This window comes from Phoenix dactylifera, chromosome 1 (assembly GCF_051530095.1).
Source record: "Phoenix dactylifera cultivar Ajwa chromosome 1, Ajwa_hap1_PhDact_Kaust_v1.1, whole genome shotgun sequence".
Lineage (NCBI taxonomy): Eukaryota > Viridiplantae > Streptophyta > Magnoliopsida > Arecales > Arecaceae > Phoenix > Phoenix dactylifera.
The window spans coordinates 38,905,342-38,924,392 of record NC_143190.1 but is presented as its reverse complement, the minus strand read 5'-3'; the positions used below and the strand labels follow the sequence as shown (position 1 = coordinate 38,924,392).

Sequence of the window (19,051 nt, the reverse complement as noted above, 5' to 3'; positions counted from 1 at the left end):
TACATAACTTTCCTAGAAAAGTGGATGGTCAACCAAACATAAGCACTTTGGAAATTAGTCACTTTCCCATGGTTAACCAAACATGTCAAAAGTACTTTCCTAGGTATCCTCTTCCTAGGAATCTGATTCCCAGGAATTATATTCCTAGGAGGGAAAATACTTTCCGCGAACCAAACGAGCCCTATGTGTTCGTGAGTTTACCCCAATACTGGTCCACCTTGTAGCCTACCAAATTAAAATATCCTTCAACAGAGCGATCTTCTTTGTAGCGTTAACAGAGGAGGTGTCAATCCAAACAAGAATTATTGAGGAGCCACCGCCCTCAATCCAGGCCTGCTGTGTGGGACTGTATTTTGCTGTCAACTTTCGTGATGCACCAGCATACATCAATTTCCCATTACCATCTTTAAAGTAGCTTTAATTCTTCTAACTGCACCATCTAAATTAATCTTTAATGCTCCAAATGGAGGGAGTAGGCAAGAGACTATGACAGTATGATTCAGCTAATGGCCCAGCACCTTGACCTAGTATTAAAGGAATAAGACAATCGTGAGGCCCCATGGTGATGAACCAATTCTATTGTAGTATTAATATGGAAGCAAGTTCTTTGTTTTAGGTTCCATGGTTAGCCCCCACACATATTTGACATTGTAAAACATTAAGTCAAGAAGTTCTTAGAAATGCTAAGCAATATCTGCAACTTGTCGAATTGGCTCAAAGACTACCAAATTCTGCTCCCTTGGCTTAATCTGGTACGCTCTCTCAAAACATTCACCAACCTTGACATACTTAAAGGTCGAGTTGGATTCGAGTTAGGCCCTTGATTTTGATAGGGGAGAGCGGATCTCCACTCGTCACAAAACTAAGTGCGAGAGCTAACTCATCGCTTGGTTTGCGATTTGATGAGTAGATCCATGAAAATGGCCATAAATGAAGGATTTAGCCCTGATTGTTCTCGGTCACTGAAAAAAACAATCTTATAAACAATGCACGCAGAGATGGTAGTGTGGTACTTGCAGAACAAGCATTTGATGAGACATAAGGTGAATTAATTTTCTGGCATTCAATGGTATCGAGAACCGAACGTACGCATGAAGTGCTGATGACTTTCTAGATTTTCTGTTAAAAAATAAAACGCAGCATAGCAGCATCTTTTCTCATTAATTTATGAAAGATAGTGGTACAAGTAATTTCTCAGTGCCAGGCGAACTACGGATTTTGTAATCGAGTAACACGTGGCTTCGAATTGAATGTAGGAATGCATTGTTTGGTGCGCTAATTAAGTTCCTCTGAAAGGTTCAAAATTTATGTAGCATTGCATTGTTAGGTGCTCTAATTAAGTTACTCTGGAAGGCTCAATCAAAAAAATACTGTACATCTCTAAATGGCCATCATCAGAAGGTGACGGATGGCGATGGCTGTCAAGCAACGGCCGCTACATATGCCCCCATAGACTGCTTTATTTGATGACTGTTAGATTTTTATTAAATAATGATTAAAAGTTTTCATACTTAAAATATATTATATATATATATATATATATGTTAATAAGGGAGTTTGGCTTGGTGGTTGGTGTGTTGTTTGGGTGGGGATGAGATAACAGGTTGGATTCCCATTCCCTCCTTTTTATTTCTATTACGTAAAGCTTGGTTTTCTTGTGCTCGTTGGGATGTTTCCTCCTTGTCCGAGCCGAGCTCGGTTCTCTTGTGCTCGTTGGGCCTGTGCTTGTCCGAGCCGAGGTTCTCTGCAGCCGAGCTGGGCATGTGCTTGTCCGAGCCGAGGTTCTCTGCAGCCGAGCTTGTCCGAGCCGAGGTTCTCTGCAGCCGAGCTGTGCCTGTGCTTGTCCGAGCGAAGGTTCTTTGCGCATGTGCTTGTGCTCGCTGGGCCCTGCCCCTGCTCGTCCGAGGTTCTGTGTGCCTGTGCTCGTCCGACCCACCTCAACTGAAGCGCGAAGAGCCGAGGCCGAGGTCGGACCACAGGTGTGATGAGCCCAGAGGAGCCGAGGTCGGACAACGGGTACGATGAGCCAAGAGGTGCGTGGGCCGTGCCTCGCACCCATAGCACGAGGAGCCACGTCGCTTCCTCGTTAGCACCTCTTCGCAACCAACCTCGCATCCGCTGGCCATACTCCCAGTGTTTTTTCAAACTTTCTTACCGGTTTTGACCGTTGGATCGGTTTTGGGTCGCGTCTGTCTTGAAGAAGTCTATAAATAGACCTCTTCGGATTAGACAGGATATATATAAAATTGAAAACAGAGAACTTCTATTCTCCCGGTTTTGCTGTTTTTCTTTCAATCAACGGGCTTGCTGCATACTGATTCTGGGTTCGAAGGCTTCTTTGATCCGTGCAAATCATTGAGGCAGAAGGAACAGTGCGAGAGGCTGTTGTATCTCAGGAGTAGAACGCCATCTAAGCCTAGTGCACTGTAAGGCGGCGAAATCTACTTCAAGGAAAGTGACCAACATACCACGCCTCAGCATCTCGGGTTCCATTTTTCCACTTTCTCTATTTATTTTCTGTAAGCCTATTTTTGCCTATTATTTGTTGAAGTAGAGTATTATAGATTTAAAATTTTCTGGGACAGTATTTTTTCCAACATTCTTGAAGTATATTTCTTCATACATATAATAGGCTAGTACTTAGAGTTACTCCAATGGCCAATGCAAGTGACCCGGTTCCTCCTGAAAAATTTAATGGAAATAACTTTAAACGTTGGAGACAGAAGATGGAAATCTTCTTAACCACACTTGGGTTATTTTCCATAATCTTTGACTCTCCTCCAAATGAGGAAGAGAATGAACCAGCTAGAACTTGTAATTTGGAGGAATTTAAGAAGAAAGACTACCTGTGTAGGGGAAGGATTCTGTCCTATCTTACTGATCCCCTTTTTGATGTCTACTGCACTTTTAAAACCTCCAAGGAGATTTGGGATGATCTTAATAAGAAATATGGTATCCAAGATGCCGGAATGGACAAGTATGCTGCTAGTCAATTCCTGTCTTATAAGATGGTTGACACCAAGCCTGTAGTTGATCAAGCCCATGAGTTAACAGTGATTTATCATGAATTAGGCTTAAGGAGAATGGGTATAACTGAGAGCCTTCAAGTTGCTTGTACCATTGACAAGCTCCCACCTTCTTGGAAAGACTTTGGGTTATCCCTGAAACATAAAACCGAGGATATGACAATGAAAACTCTATTGTCTGCCATTAGGATCCAAGAACAACACCTTGAGAAAGATAATGAGCAACTCATGAATCCTGAGCTTCTAACCAAGGTGAACTTTGTAGAAGGCCAAAATAAGACCCATAAGTTCAAGAACTCCAAATTTGAAAAAGGGTGGACCTAGAAACAAAAGAAAACCTATGAAGCCAAAACATCATATCAATAAGAATGATCGGAAGCCGATTTGCTACAATTGTGGGAAACTCGGTCATACGGCTCGAGTATGCCGGATGAAGAAGAAGAAGTATCAGAACTATGAACATGCGCCTTCTCAACCTGCAAATCCACAAACCAACATGGTGCTATCCAGTACTGATCCTACTAGTACTGATGATCGGTATGTAACTTTAAGTCCAGAATTAAATTTGGCAATTTGCTCTTCCGATTGGTTAGTGGATACAGGTGCGAATGTTCATATGTGTACTGATCATACCCTTTTTACTACTTATCAGGTCTGGAGCGGCCTAACAGTAACTGTTGCTGGAAATTGGACCCGGGGGCCGCCGCGAAGCCGGGGAAGGAGGAGCTCCGCTGCTACAGGGGGCGGACGGCGGTGCGCCGGCCGGCTGCGTCCTCCACCGTGGGGCGTGGGAGCATCCGAAGAGGGGTGGTGCGTCCAGTCCTGTCCTGTCCTGCCAAAAAAGCCGGTGGCCGGGCTCCCCGGCGCCGGCCCTCCGATGCCTAAGTCAGAGGGGGCCAGTATGTGGAGAGAGCAGGAAAGAGAGTATGTGGAGAAGACAAAGAGAATATTGTGTTCAATTGTGTCTGTGCTGTTTTCTTCCTTTTTCCCCCGGTCTAGGAGGGTTCTCTCCAGCTCCGGATTTTTCCTCTTGTTTTTGGTCCCCCCTCCCTTTTCCCCCCAGGTTTCCTTTTATAGGAGAATTTTTGTTACCTGGGAGGTGACAGGAGGTTTGTCCTGTTTTGTAATAATTGGGCACGATTTGGCCCATTAATGGCGTAATGGAGAACGGGACCGGATCAGACCGGAATCAGGAAGTTGTCACGGTCGATCGGACCTGTTGGAGTGGTTGAACCGCCGGCTGTGGTGGGCCTGGGGTCCGTGGATGGTAAGTGCATTTATTACCGAATGAACCGGCGGTCAGGGAGAGCCATACGTTCTGATGGTTCAGTGATCCGAAGATCGTCTTGGGCCGTGTTCATTAAATGACTGAGTGCATCAGAGACTTGAGAGAGTCTCGTGCATTAATGGCAGGTCGTGCCGAATACCTGCGAAGATCTTATGCCTTGATGGCTTGGAGATAGTGGCAGGTTATAGTGGAGTTGTCAGGTCCCTTAGAGGGTTAGGTGGAAATTGGATATTTGGCTAAGGCATGGGCTCGGCCTGCTGTGCTCGGCCTTCTGGTCTCGGCCTTCTGGTCTCGGCTCTCTGGTCTCGGCCTTTTGGTCTCGGCTCTCTGGTCTCGGCTCTCTAGTCTATGAGCTCGAGAGCGGAAGAGCCCGATCACTTAGGATGAGCTCGAGAGCGGAAGAGCTCGATCACTTAGGATGAGCTCGAGAGCGGAAGAGCTCGATCACTTAGGATGAGCTCGAGCTTGCTGATGGATTTGGGTGCTATAATTACATTTGTGGGGTGGTCCATTTTTCCACCAACACTACCCCCCGACTTCCGAGTCCGAGCTGCTTTTTGGCTCGGGCAAAGGAAGTAGTTCAGTCATCGATCGTCCTGGTGCTGTGAGCGTTCTTACACCAAGGCGACTGAAGACGCTTTCTCTGCTCGGAGTCCGTTCTTTGGGGACGTCGGCAGAGAAGAATCCAAGTAAAGATAAATGAGAATGTAAAGACATTAAATGAATGGGTACCTTGTACCGTGTGCGTCCTTGCGCCGAGGCGACTGAAGACGCTTCTCTGCTCGGACTCCGTTCTTTGGGGACGTCGGCAGAGAAATCCAAGAATAGGATAGACAATGTAGAGACATTAATGTAGAAACATTAAGTAAATGGGTACCTCTCATGCAGTTGGAGTTAAAGTGCTTCAGGTCGACTCAGCGGCCTTCTTTGGGTTGTGGTCGACTCAGCAGGGTGCCCCCACTCAGATCGGGGCGTGTTGTCGTAGGAGGCGTCGAATGGCGTTGAAAGGCGTCGAATGGCGTCGAAGTGTCGTCGAATGGCGTCGAATGGCGTCGAAGTGTCGTCGAATGGCGTCGAATGGCGTCGAAGTGGCGTCGAATGGCGTCGAATGGCGTTGGATGTCGTCGAAGTGTCGTCGAATGGCGTCGAATGGCGTCGAAGTGTCGTCGAATGGCGTCGAATGGCGTCGAATGGCGTTGGATGTCGTCGAAGTGTCGTCGAATGGCGTCGAATGGCGTCGAAGTGTCGTCGAATGGCGTCGAATGGCGTTGGATGTCGTCGAAGTGTCGTCGAATGGCGTCGAATGGCGTCGAATGGCGTCGAATGGCGTCGAAGTGGCGTCGAGTGGCGTCGAATGGCGTCGAAGTGTCGTCGAATGGCGTCGAAGTGTCGTCGAATGGCGTCGAATCGGCGTCCCGAGCTTAGCCAGAGCATCATTGGAGACGCATACAGGAGACGGACTTCGTCCGTTTAGCGATCGTGCGCCCTATTCGGGGCGACGTTTGGTCGTTTTTTGGATTCTCCGACCTGGAAATAGATAAAATATTGAAATTATTTGAAGCCAAAGTGGCGTCCTGTACCTTTTGGAGATATTTTGATTGATGACCCAAAGATTGATTCATAAATTGATTTTGATGATCACAAAACCTTGAAGTATAGATACTAATGCTTATGTTGCAAGGAGAAAGATATTTATTTTGCAAGGAACATAGCAAGTTGGGAGAACACAAGAAGGCCTCCAAAGCTCTCAAGTTGGAAGAAAGCTACAATTTATTGGCCCAAAGTTTAAAGTTCAAAGGATTCAAATTGGAGGAGTAAAATCAAAAGAAAAATTCAAAAGAACAGTCTTCGAGTCGACTCCAGTGGAATTCGAGTCGACTCCGGAGAAGTATGAGTCGACTCCGGAGAAGTATGAGTCGACTCCTAGGAGTCACAGGCAGAAAAGTCAGAGAGCAGTTTTCGGGTCTGAGATTCGAGTCGACTCCAGTGGAACGCGAGTCGACTCCGATGGTTGGTAGGTCGACTCCAAAGAAAGCAAGAGTCGACTCTCAGCGGAACACAAGGAAAAAGTCAGAGAGCATTTTTGGGACTCTGAGATTCGAGTCGACTCCCGCATTGCACGAGTCGACTCCGAGACTCCGCGACCATCAACAGACAGAAAACCAAGTTACTGCCTCTGAGATTCGAGTCGACTCCCAGACAGCTCGAGTCGACTCCAAGGCAGCGCTACACCAAGATGACAGAAGGCTGTGTTTCGCAAACTGAGAGCCGAGTCGACTCCAAGGAAGTTCGAGTCGACTCCAAGACTGGACAAGCCAAAAGACAAAGGATCGGGAGTTCGGGCTCTGAGATTCGAGTCGACTCCCAGGACAGTCGAGTCGACTCGAGAGGACAAAATTCAAAATTGGATCCACGGACTTCAGTGGATGAGCCGACTCCGAAATTGCCAAGTCAGCTCCAGAAGTTGGCGAGTCGACTCCAGGTTAAGACGAGTCGACTCCCAGTCGAGGCAAGCACATTAATTCAAATTTGGAACAGTGGCCGAGTCGTCTCCCGTAAAACACGAGCCGACTCCTGCAACAGGCGAGCCGACTCCTGATCGCGCGAGTCGACTCCGATCCCAACGGTAACATTGTCAGGAAATGCAGACTGTGTCCAACGGCTCTTTTTCTTGTCTCTAACGGCTATATTCTTGTTTCCACGCCATCTAAAGCTATAAAAACAAGAAGAGAGCTAGGGGAGAACTCATGGAAGTGGGAGAGAACTTTTAGGGAAGAGATTCCAAACAGATTACAAGGGAAATCTCCCAAAAGCACAAAAGGGCCATTCAAAGTGAAATAGAGGGAAGAAGAGCATCCAAGTGAATCCCAAAGCTTCCTCTCCATCCGTGTGCTGCCTCAGTGATCCTCCACTTCGTGCCAAATCAGAAGAGGGTCAAGTAAAGAAGAAGTCGAGCTCCTTCATCTTCCAAACTCGTTTGAGGACTTCACTTTACTCTATTTGCTTATAGTGTTATATTTGCTTGTTTAAGAAGCTTTGATTTATCTTAAACTTTGTTATAATATCTTGTAACTTGATTCAATCACGGGATTGAATCAAGGGGTAAAGGTTTGTTGGTGAGCCAAAGGGAAAACCAACGGTGTAAGGTTTGTTGGTGAGCCAAAGGGAAAACCAACGGGGTTTAGGTTTGTTGGTGAGCCGAGGGTAAAACCAACGTGTAAGGGTTTGATTGTGAGCCCGGGAAAACAATCGGAGTGGTTCTAGTCGGTGAGCCTGGGAAAACCGACCGAGTTCGTTGTGCGCTCGTAAAACAACAAGTTGGGTTGTGAGCTTGTAAAACAACCGGCTGTAATCGGTAGGATTATAGTGAAATTCCCAAGAGGTCTTGGGGAGTGGATGTAGGTGCTGGGGTGCACCGAACCACTATATTTTTGTTGTGTTTGTGATGCTCTTTGTTGACTGACCTCCTCACTCACTTACTTAGATATTAAGCTTGCTTAACTCTTCTTCGTGCATCCTTTAGTTGCAAGCATAATCAATTTACTCAATCATTAAATTGAATAGCATACTAGGGCAAAATTAGACTAATCTTTTATTGAACCCACTGCTTAATAGTTGATTAGATTAGAATCATACTCTTGCTAAGGTTAAGCTTCACTAAGCATCCATACAACTTAGCATAATTAATCTAAAAGATTAGAAGTAGTTTAAAAGGTTTTAAAAGACCCAATTCACCCCCCCCTCTTGGGTTGTCACCTTGGGCAACAAGTGGTATCAGAGCAGGTGCTCAAATATTATTTGTAGTCTTAACCGACTAGAGCCAAAGATCATGACAACTCAAATAGATAGTTTTCTAGGAGAAGGACAATCAATTGATACACCACCACTATTTAATGGCATAAACTATACACATTGGAAAATACGCATGCGCATCTTTATTCAATCACAAAACTATTATTTATGGAAAATCATAATAAATGATCTTCACACACTCTCTCAAACTTTTAATGAAAAGGATTTAGCACAATTGAATGCTGATGCCATGAACCTTTTATATTGTGCATTAGATAGGAATGAGTTTAATTGCATATCTTCTTGCATGACTGCTAAAGAAATATGGAATATGCTTGAAGACAAATATGAATGCACTAACAAATCTGAAATATCATGTGTAGAAGGAGAGCAGTATCATATTGAAAATCTATGCTTGGTGGCACAAGAGGTACATGCTGAAACTGAAAGCAATTTTACATTTGATGAACTCCATGATGCCTTTTCTGATTTGTATTTAGAATATAAGAAACTTATTTGTAAGAACAAAAACTTGAAGATTGAAAATCAAATTCTAATAGATGAAAAACTGAAACTAACCAGTAAAACTGAAATCTTAATTAAAGAAAATCAAGAACTAAATCAAAGAGATCAACTTCTCACTGAAAGTCATGATAAACTTAAGAAAAACAATGAGTTACTTTCAGAAGATAACAGAAGATTAACTAAAGAAGTTGACAGATTAAAACCTGTTGTTGAAAGATTTACCCTCAGCTCTGAAAAATTGAACCTAATGATAAATGATCAAGGAGCTGAATTTGATAAAGTTACATTAGGATATCAACCTTGGTACACCCAAAAACCTTTTAAGAATATGTTTGTTAAAACAGTTTTTAATTACTCTAAAACAGATTCTCATAAACAAAAGCTAAGTAAAATCTCTTCTGTTGTCCCTAAATCTATACATTACAAATTTAATGAACCAAAAAGGGAGAAACAGAAAATTAAAAGTTTTCCTACTACTCATGTTCGATCTAAGTTTGTTAAATTCAACAAGAGGATACAGAAATACATCCCTTGTAATCCTAAAATCTGTAAATTCATGGACAAAATAGCTATTAAGAGAATATGGGTTCCAAAAGGAACAATTATAGCTAACCTACAAGGACCCAAAAGAGCTTGGGTTCCTAAGTTGAAAATATGATTATTCTTTCAGCAAGCATGTCTAGCTATCCAAGGTTCTAATGAAAGATGTTATCTAAACAATGGGTGCTCTAGACATGTGTTAAAGAATTGAATTTAAAATGTAATTAAAAAGAATGATTTAAATGAAAGAAAGGATGAAATAAGTAATTCTTACATCTTCTCGTATTGAAATTGTTTTATTAGTTGATTAAAACACATCTTGCAAGTATTAATCATTCTTTTCTTGTGATATAAGTGATATTTCTGATATGAAAAGAAAATATATCCAAATCACTCCATCTTTCTAGATTATGCTTTACTTATAGATGGATAATTTGGTAAATCAATTCTCCTAAGAATAACTCAATGAATTCTCTATATGCTTGACTGAGAGTTTTTATCCATGGCATTATTGTTCCTTGATCATAGATATGAAAATGTGTACTTGGTATATCTTTGAATATATGCATTATAAATACTATGATCAAAGAATTCTTTTTGGCATATAAAATTAACTTATGCTAGTATGGACCTAATCTCAAAAGATCTTGTCATTGGTTTACTTAGAATATCTTCTGCAAGGTCAAAGTTTACTATGCATGTTAACTAAGGAAACAAACAAGAATCAATTTCTAAATCTAAAGATGTTGTTTCCATCACTAAGTTTTCACAAGCTTACATTGGATTTGTTTTTGGCAAGTAAAATTAAAGTATTTTCTGCATTTGCTAAATCTTGTGAAAGGGATCAAATGAAAAAGGTTTGCAAACTATGAAAGTAAAAGAAGTATCATGGCATAGTGTTGAAAACCAATTTTGTATTAAGTTGTGCACAGAAAATAATATTGAATACAATTATTTCTGCACCAAAGAACACCATAAGTAAAATAGGGTTAATAGAATCCTTGAAGAAATGAAAAAGGCAATGTTGTACGATAGTCATTTAAAAGCTATCATCATTGCTTGTCATATATATGGTTTCTATTAGGTCTATATTTGATGAAAACTCCATTTGATCTTCTGAAAAATAGAAAATGAACTACTGCATATCTTTCATATTTTTTAGTCGTACACGTTATACCTGATATATTCTTATGAAAATAATGCCAAATCTGATAAAGATATTTCTATCCTTGGATATCATTCATCAAGCAATGCATATAGAATATTCAATAAAAAGATTCTAGTTAAAGAAATATCAATTCAGTTTATTCTTTATGAGACTAATGATTCATTATCAAGATACTAAAATCAAATTATATATGGATATGTTTAATCTTTTACATATGACAATCTGAAAACTTGTTAATAATTAGAACCAAATTGAGTTTTCAAAAATACACTTAATGAAGAAAAATTGGTGACTACTAAAAGATTCAATCAAGAAAAGATGAATTAGATCTTGATGAAATTCTTGCATGATTAGAAGTAAAGATCACCATTATCATTTGCTTGCTTTATGAGCTTTATATTCTGTCAAATGAATGTGTAGAATATACGTCTATGTGGTTATTTCATTTAAAAAAAAATCTATATAAAATAACCACGTTATTTGAAAACACTCATTACTAATATGATAAAGCAATATGTGATTTGGAACAAGCATCAAAAGCATGATAGAATAATTATTTCATCAAACACCTAATAGACCAGATTGTGTGATCATTATGTGCCCTTATGCAAGACTTCAATCTAACTCTAATGAATCATAATTTATTGATAACAAATGAATCATAATCTGAATTTTGATAGAAACAATTGTTTAAGGCAATTTGATCAAAACTTAGCTAGCATGCCTTATTGATAATTATCTTAAGCAAATAGAATCTAAGCTAAATTGATGTTGAAAATAAGAAATTAATTTGACCTTGATAAATCTACCTATTGCCTCACATGCTTGTCCTTGAACCATCTGATTTAATGAAACTATCTCTTTAGTTCAAGTGATATGTGCTTGCTTATATTTAGGGAATCTCTTGAGTAAAGTGACTCAACATGCAACTATTGTCATATCTTATATTGAGTCATCTAGTTAAAAAAAAATATATATGTTGGATGAATGCTTTGTATCTTAAAGAAACTAATGACCTTCCTTCAAGAAAGAAAAATGAGAAATTTCAACTTGAAGGATATCTTCATGTAAGATACACTAAACATTCACATGCAAACAAGAGAGAGGATCTTCTTCAGCCAAAAGTTCACACATAAGAAATCGAGTTTGGCTTGAAGAACATATAATGAATAGGTAATTTTAGATACCTTTCTCACAAATTAATTGAGCAAAGTCAATAACTTAAATCTTATTATGGCATGATTAAGGTCTTTAATTATTAATTTTTGATATCATGTCTATATATACATATATTGATTGACTTATACTTTTAGAAATTGTTTCATGGTTTGCCAAAACTATAATATATCTTTGCCTATGTCATAATCATGAAATACACAAGTTTATGCATAAAATTTTGATTTAAAATAACTTGTGAGAAGTTATGAATCCTTGAGCACAATGAAAATATTGTTTGCATGATATACATCTATATGATACATAAGATTATTTCATTATTCTGTTCTTTCATGTAAATTACTTGAGAATAATGAAGAGAGAGAGATAAATAAAAGAAAATGGATATTATTCAAGAGAAGTAAAATCCAAGTAGAGGCAAATACCCCAATCTTAAGGAAAAGCAAAACAAGCATAATATATTCGGCACATTTGGAAGGGATAAAATTCGTAATTAATTACACTTAAACAGGAATAGTTTGAAGTGAACTTTATAAATTTTCTATATTGCTCATCATAGGGATGGTGCCAATGGGGAGGCTAGTGGTAGTACCCGGCACTATTTGACCCAACTATTCGGTGTAGGGCATATTAGGGACGGCACAAGAGGGAGGCTAGTGGTAGTACCTCGTGCCCCTTCCAACTCCACCGGATAGGGAGCAAATAGAGTATAGAGCATAAGAAAGTTATAAATGAAAGACAAAGTTAATGAAAGTAGAATTAAGTCAATTTTTTTTTAATCACTTGAAAACACACTTTAAGGATAAAATCATTGCAAGATTATATTTAAATAGGGGGAGTTTATTTGAAAAATATTGATTTGGATCCTTGACATGCTTGTTCTTAATATTTTAATGCATGATTTAACACATGATTTATTTTGCATATGGTATGATGTCTTGATTTATTGGTTCTCAATGTTTTGTAATGCTTCATCCTTGGACAATTTGTTTGAATGTTTGAATTGCTACATAACATCTTTTGTTTGGTTCTATTGAAAAGAAATTTCAGATTTGTCATTCACAATCATTATTAAAATCTGAAAGCTAAATAAAATAGATTCATTCACAATCATTGTAGAAAGGAGAAGAGAAGAATATCTCTATTTAGGAAAAATAAATTGATTTTGATCTATCTTTCTACTCGCCTAACCTTGATACATAATGTCCTAATACTTGTTAAAATATCCTTTATTTTGTATCAAAACTCAAAATTAAACACAAAGATTCTGAAAGTGCTTTAATGTTATTGAAATATGTATTTTTCAATCATAATAATTTAAGATGAGCCACAATGTGAAAGATACATATCTCAAATTATGACTTAAAAGGGCTCTATTGAAAATCTTTATGAAATTCAGAATTTGATTTTGTATAAAAGCTTAAACTCCATATGATTACTAAATAAAATGTTAATGTAAGAAAAACAGAATTTATTTTGATTGCTCCAATACGCATCCGAAACATATCATTTCTTATCTTCAAAGTATACTAATTTTGATCCAAATGATGTGTTTTTCGATGATCTTGATTGCAAACAAAAATTTCTAAATATATGATTTTATTTTGATATTAAAAGGATTTATTGTGTCTCATGTATACATTGCTGAAAAAATATGATTAAGAAATTGAGTTCTATAAATATATATACCTCAATGATCATCTATATGTTTTTCTCCCCTACATTATTAAAAAACTTCCATCAATAGAGTGAATGATCTTAAAACTAGAAATATTTCAGCTCACTCAAATGATTCTAAAAGAAAGAAAATGTAAATGCGGTTGAAAGAAACTAAGCTTCTAATGAATCATTTTCTGATTGATATTTCTATACATTTTCACTAAGATTAAGAGAAAGCATAACTTGTTCGTAAAGGATTAGAAAGAGTAATTACTACAAATTTTGGAATAATACTAGATTACTCTACATTCTCGATATTACAGGATTTCAGTGTTATTCATGTTTATCACTATAATCTGAAATTCAACAATTTAAAATGATTAAAGAAGAATGCATCTTTTGAGGGGGAGCTTTAGATATTCAGTATCCTATCCCAAAGACACTTTATTTTGATGCATGCTTTGAATTTTATGGATTGATTTTGATGAACCTCCTTATATTGCAAGACATGCTTTAATTACCTTAAGATGAGTTCTATAAAGGTTGTCTTATCTCAAACCTTGAGTCTTATGAAAATAAGCTGAAACTTATAGAAAATATATTTTTGAGATTGACAATTTTGTTGAACATTATCTTAGGATTCTAAACTCTTAAATGGAATGATCAATTGAGGGGGAGAAAGAAAATTTCAGAAGGAGAGGTCTTATGGAACTTAATTACATGAATCTATAGGAGAGGGAAAGAATACTAAATGAAAAGTGATCCTAATACTCTCCAATATGTATCATCTGAAATTTAAATCTGAAAATCTTTATGATACACCTTGAGGCGTGTTATTTGGTTAGTATATCTTATGCATCACTCATGAACCAAATTACAAATCTTAAGAGCCTCTAATTTAATAAAACAGGGGGAGAACAATGTATTAAATTTTCTTGAGTATCTCTTAGAAAATCTATTTTGAACCTCACTAATGAGTTTTAATTGGCTTGCTCTTTAGAACTTCTATTTTGTGCCAATTCATTATTTTATGTATCAAATTGTGCTTATTTTCTAAAGGAATAAAAGAAAGTCTTTAAAAGAGCTCAAAGATGTATCAAAAATTGCATAAACTCATATTTTAGTATTTGTGCCCCCAATGCTCTTATTATCATAAAAGAACTTTGAAGTCATTAAGAATTAATGATCCAACATGATGATATGTTTTTCCAAATATATAAGTTTTGATCTTTTACTCTGAAAATTAATTAAATTGCTCTCATGTTGATAAAATACTTAATAGATTGGGCAAAAGGTCTTAAATGAACAAGCTTTCATACTTAGTGAAGAGAGGTTAGATTTCCACTCATATTTTTCCTTGACTATCATTTGTGGTACTTCTTGAATTAACCTAAGGAAGATTCCACCTACACTTGATTAGAAAACTATCTGTGGTATCAAATTAAAAAACCTCTTGAATTCACACTCGATGTGTTCTGCTCTGATCTGTGTACTTAATGTTTCACTATCTTTTTGATGTTGTCAAAAAGGGGGAGAAATATCTAAGTATATGCTATATACTCAGAATGCTTTATTACTTTGAATTGAATACAAATCAGCTTAAAATTTAAATATGTTGATTGTGTTAAGCTGATTAAATCTAAAGCATTATCATGAAGTATGTTTTTAAATATATATGTTTCCTACTTCATGCAACTTAGCTATGTATTACTTCTAGAAATCAATATCTTTTATATTGCATATACTCCAAGTTTTGTCATCATCAAAAAGGGGGAGATTGATGACCCAAAGATTGATTCATAAATTGATTTTGATGATCACAAAACCTTGAAGTATAGATACTAATGCTTATGTTGCAAGGAGAAAGATATTTATTTTGCAAGGAACATAGCAAGTTGGGAGAACACAAGAAGGCCTCCAAAGCTCTCAAGTTGGAAGAAAGCTACAATTTATTGGCCCAAAGTTTAAAGTTCAAAGGATTCAAATTGGAGGAGTAAAATCAAAAGAAAAATTCAAAAGAACAGTCTTCGAGTCGACTCCAGTGGAATTCGAGTCGACTCCGGAGAAGTATGAGTCGACTCCGGAGAAGTATGAGTCGACTCCTAGGAGTCACAGGCAGAAAAGTCAGAGAGCAGTTTTCGGGTCTGAGATTCGAGTCGACTCCAGTGGAACGCGAGTCGACTCCGATGGTTGGTAGGTCGACTCCAAAGAAAGCAAGAGTCGACTCTCAGCGGAACACAAGGAAAAAGTCAGAGAGCATTTTTGGGACTCTGAGATTCGAGTCGACTCCCGCATTGCACGAGTCGACTCCGAGACTCCGCGACCATCAACAGACAGAAAACCAAGTTACTGCCTCTGAGATTCGAGTCGACTCCCAGACAGCTCGAGTCGACTCCAAGGCAGCGCTACACCAAGATGACAGAAGGCTGTGTTTCGCAAACTGAGAGCCGAGTCGACTCCAAGGAAGTTCGAGTCGACTCCAAGACTGGACAAGCCAAAAGACAAAGGATCGGGAGTTCGGGCTCTGAGATTCGAGTCGACTCCCAGGACAGTCGAGTCGACTCGAGAGGACAAAATTCAAAATTGGATCCACGGACTTCAGTGGATGAGCCGACTCCGAAATTGCCAAGTCAGCTCCAGAAGTTGGCGAGTCGACTCCAGGTTAAGACGAGTCGACTCCCAGTCGAGGCAAGCACATTAATTCAAATTTGGAACAGTGGCCGAGTCGTCTCCCGTAAAACACGAGCCGACTCCTGCAACAGGCGAGCCGACTCCTGATCGCGCGAGTCGACTCCGATCCCAACGGTAACATTGTCAGGAAATGCAGACTGTGTCCAACGGCTCTTTTTCTTGTCTCTAACGGCTATATTCTTGTTTCCACGCCATCTAAAGCTATAAAAACAAGAAGAGAGCTAGGGGAGAACTCATGGAAGTGGGAGAGAACTTTTAGGGAAGAGATTCCAAACAGATTACAAGGGAAATCTCCCAAAAGCACAAAAGGGCCATTCAAAGTGAAATAGAGGGAAGAAGAGCATCCAAGTGAATCCCAAAGCTTCCTCTCCATCCGTGTGCTGCCTCAGTGATCCTCCACTTCGTGCCAAATCAGAAGAGGGTCAAGTAAAGAAGAAGTCGAGCTCCTTCATCTTCCAAACTCGTTTGAGGACTTCACTTTACTCTATTTGCTTATAGTGTTATATTTGCTTGTTTAAGAAGCTTTGATTTATCTTAAACTTTGTTATAATATCTTGTAACTTGATTCAATCACGGGATTGAATCAAGGGGTAAAGGTTTGTTGGTGAGCCAAAGGGAAAACCAACGGTGTAAGGTTTGTTGGTGAGCCAAAGGGAAAACCAACGGGGTTTAGGTTTGTTGGTGAGCCGAGGGTAAAACCAACGTGTAAGGGTTTGATTGTGAGCCCGGGAAAACAATCGGAGTGGTTCTAGTCGGTGAGCCTGGGAAAACCGACCGAGTTCGTTGTGCGCTCGTAAAACAACAAGTTGGGTTGTGAGCTTGTAAAACAACCGGCTGTAATCGGTAGGATTATAGTGAAATTCCCAAGAGGTCTTGGGGAGTGGATGTAGGTGCTGGGGTGCACCGAACCACTATATTTTTGTTGTGTTTGTGATGCTCTTTGTTGACTGACCTCCTCACTCACTTACTTAGATATTAAGCTTGCTTAACTCTTCTTCGTGCATCCTTTAGTTGCAAGCATAATCAATTTACTCAATCATTAAATTGAATAGCATACTAGGGCAAAATTAGACTAATCTTTTATTGAACCCACTGCTTAATAGTTGATTAGATTAGAATCATACTCTTGCTAAGGTTAAGCTTCACTAAGCATCCATACAACTTAGCATAATTAATCTAAAAGATTAGAAGTAGTTTAAAAGGTTTTAAAAGACCCAATTCACCCCCCCCTCTTGGGTTGTCACCTTGGGCAACATTGATGGCTTCCGAGCTTCGAAGTCCCTTAGGACTTAGCTTGGCACTAGCTTTCTTTGGCTCGATTTTCTGGGGGAGGTGTTCTGCATTCGGGCTTCTGAGCTCGGGCTTCGGAGCTTGGCAGCCTTCTGAGCTCGGCGGCCTTTGGTGCTCGGCTTTCTGAGCTCGGCGGCCTTCGGAGCTCGGCAGCCTTCTGGACCATGAAAGGATTTAGCTTCATAGTACTTTCTTGGGGTAGAATCTCCTATGAATCTAGCCAGAGGAGCGCTCATCCTTTGGAAGGCATACAAAATAAGGCATCAGCCGAGCTTTCATTATGTACTAAAATCCTTTTTTTTAAAGCCTTGCAATGATGAGGGAAATAGCTACAGCGTCGTCATAAAGAGGGCTCAACACCCTTTTGGTCTTCATCAGAAAAGGAGATGTGACTTTTACAGTGCACGGATGCTTTGAGGAAGCTCTTTTTTCCGAGCTCGGAGCTTCTGGTGCCTCTAGTTGCCCGCCCTCTGATGGTATTGATGATGCCCGTGAGAGGTCAGTTGTCATTCTGCTCCTTATGCGGCACTGAATTTTGTTTCTCGGGCTCTCTCCTGTAGGCATGATCACGGACAAAATAACTCAACCGACCTCGGCAGACAAGTGCCTCGATCTCATCACGAAGCTCGTAGCAATCCTCCGTATCATGGCCGCGATCTCGGTGGAAGCGGCAGTACTTTTTCGAGTGCTTCCGCGACTCTGTCGGACGCATTCTCAATGGAGGTCGGAGGTAGCCCCGACCCTCAATCTCCATGAGGATTTCTGCTCGGGTGGATGTGAGAGGAGTGTACGTCTGAAATTTTTGGAGGGGAGACCCCGGGCGAGCTAGGCTCTTGGGCCAAGGAGGCTCTTTCTCATGCCAGGGGAATCTGCTACTTGGTTGGGAGTGCTCCTGGTGCTTCTTCTGCATCTTGGCAGGTTGTTCGGCTTCCTCCCGCCGAGAGGCCATGGCTTCCTCAGTCTTGGCGTACTTGCGAGCTCGAGCCAACATTTCGGTGAGGTCCGCAGGGAAGTTCTTCTCGATAGAGAAGAGGAACCTGTAAGACCGGGCTCCAGTCTTTAGTGCCGACATGGCGATTGACTGGTCCAGCTCCCGGACTTCCCATGTTGCGGCAGTAAACCGATCCAAGTACTCCTTGAAGGACTCTCCCTCCTTTTGTTTGATGTCAAGGAGGGAGTCCGACGTCCGCCACTGGGGCTGGCTAGCGGCAAAATTACTGGCAAACTGCCTGCCGAGCTGCTCAAAGGAGGAGACAGTACTCGGCTTCAGCCCGGTGAACCAAAGCCGGGCCGGTCCTCGGAGCGTTGCTGGAAAGGCTTTGCACATCATGGCCTCCGAGGCTCCTTGTAGGGCCATTAAGACCCGATAACTCTCCAGGTGGTCGAGGGGGTCGGCCCTGCCGTTGTAAGGCTCCACCTGGGGCATCTTGAACCGCGGCGGGACTGGTTCGTCATCAATTTGCTGGGAGAAGGGGGACTTCGTATTGAACTCGAAGTCGCCGTTATGTCCTGATTTCCTTCCGTGGAGTGCCTGGATTTGGCGCTCCAGCTTCTCGACCTTTCAGTCGAGTTCATCGTTCTGGAGGATCGCTGCAGCGGTTCGTTCGAGCGCAGGTTGTCCTGGAACCGATTCAGCTTCCGAAGGCTGTGGCCAGCCTCCGTGGCCTCCGGCTGGGTGCTCTCTCCAAAGGGAGGCCTGGACTTGGGAGTCCTGACCTCGAAGGTGAAGTCCGCTTGTGGGAGGCTCCGGTTGAACTGGAGCCGGAGGAGGCGGTGCCGTTGGGATGCCCCTAGGTTACAGGCTTTTGACAGCGGTAGCCAGGGCCTGCACCTGTTGTACCAGGGCATCGAACTGCTCCGGCCGAACTTGATGAACTGACTCGGTCGGAGGTGATG

General features: G+C 40.6%; 1 protein-coding gene and 1 long non-coding RNA gene across 2 annotated transcripts; both read left to right on the top strand.

Annotated features, from left to right (window-relative positions):
* Positions 1–1,552: 1,552 nt before the first annotated feature.
* On the top strand, positions 1,553–2,070 carry LOC149768633 (uncharacterized). The gene is made up of 2 exons (XR_016413335.1): positions 1,553–1,781; positions 1,813–2,070. It is a non-coding gene; the product is annotated as an uncharacterized LOC149768633 (long non-coding RNA).
* A 584-nt stretch (positions 2,071–2,654) lies between these two features.
* Positions 2,655–3,350, top strand: LOC149768632 (uncharacterized). Its single transcript, XM_089923783.1, has one exon. The coding sequence runs from the start codon at positions 2,655–2,657 to the stop codon at positions 3,348–3,350; it is 696 nt and encodes a 231-aa protein (XP_089779909.1).
* Positions 3,351–19,051: the final 15,701 nt, after the last annotated feature.

Coding starts and splice junctions, on each gene's coding strand:
- LOC149768632 (XM_089923783.1), top strand. CDS start 2,655: ATGGCCAATGCAAGTGACCCGGTTCCTCCTGAAAAATTTAATGGAAAT.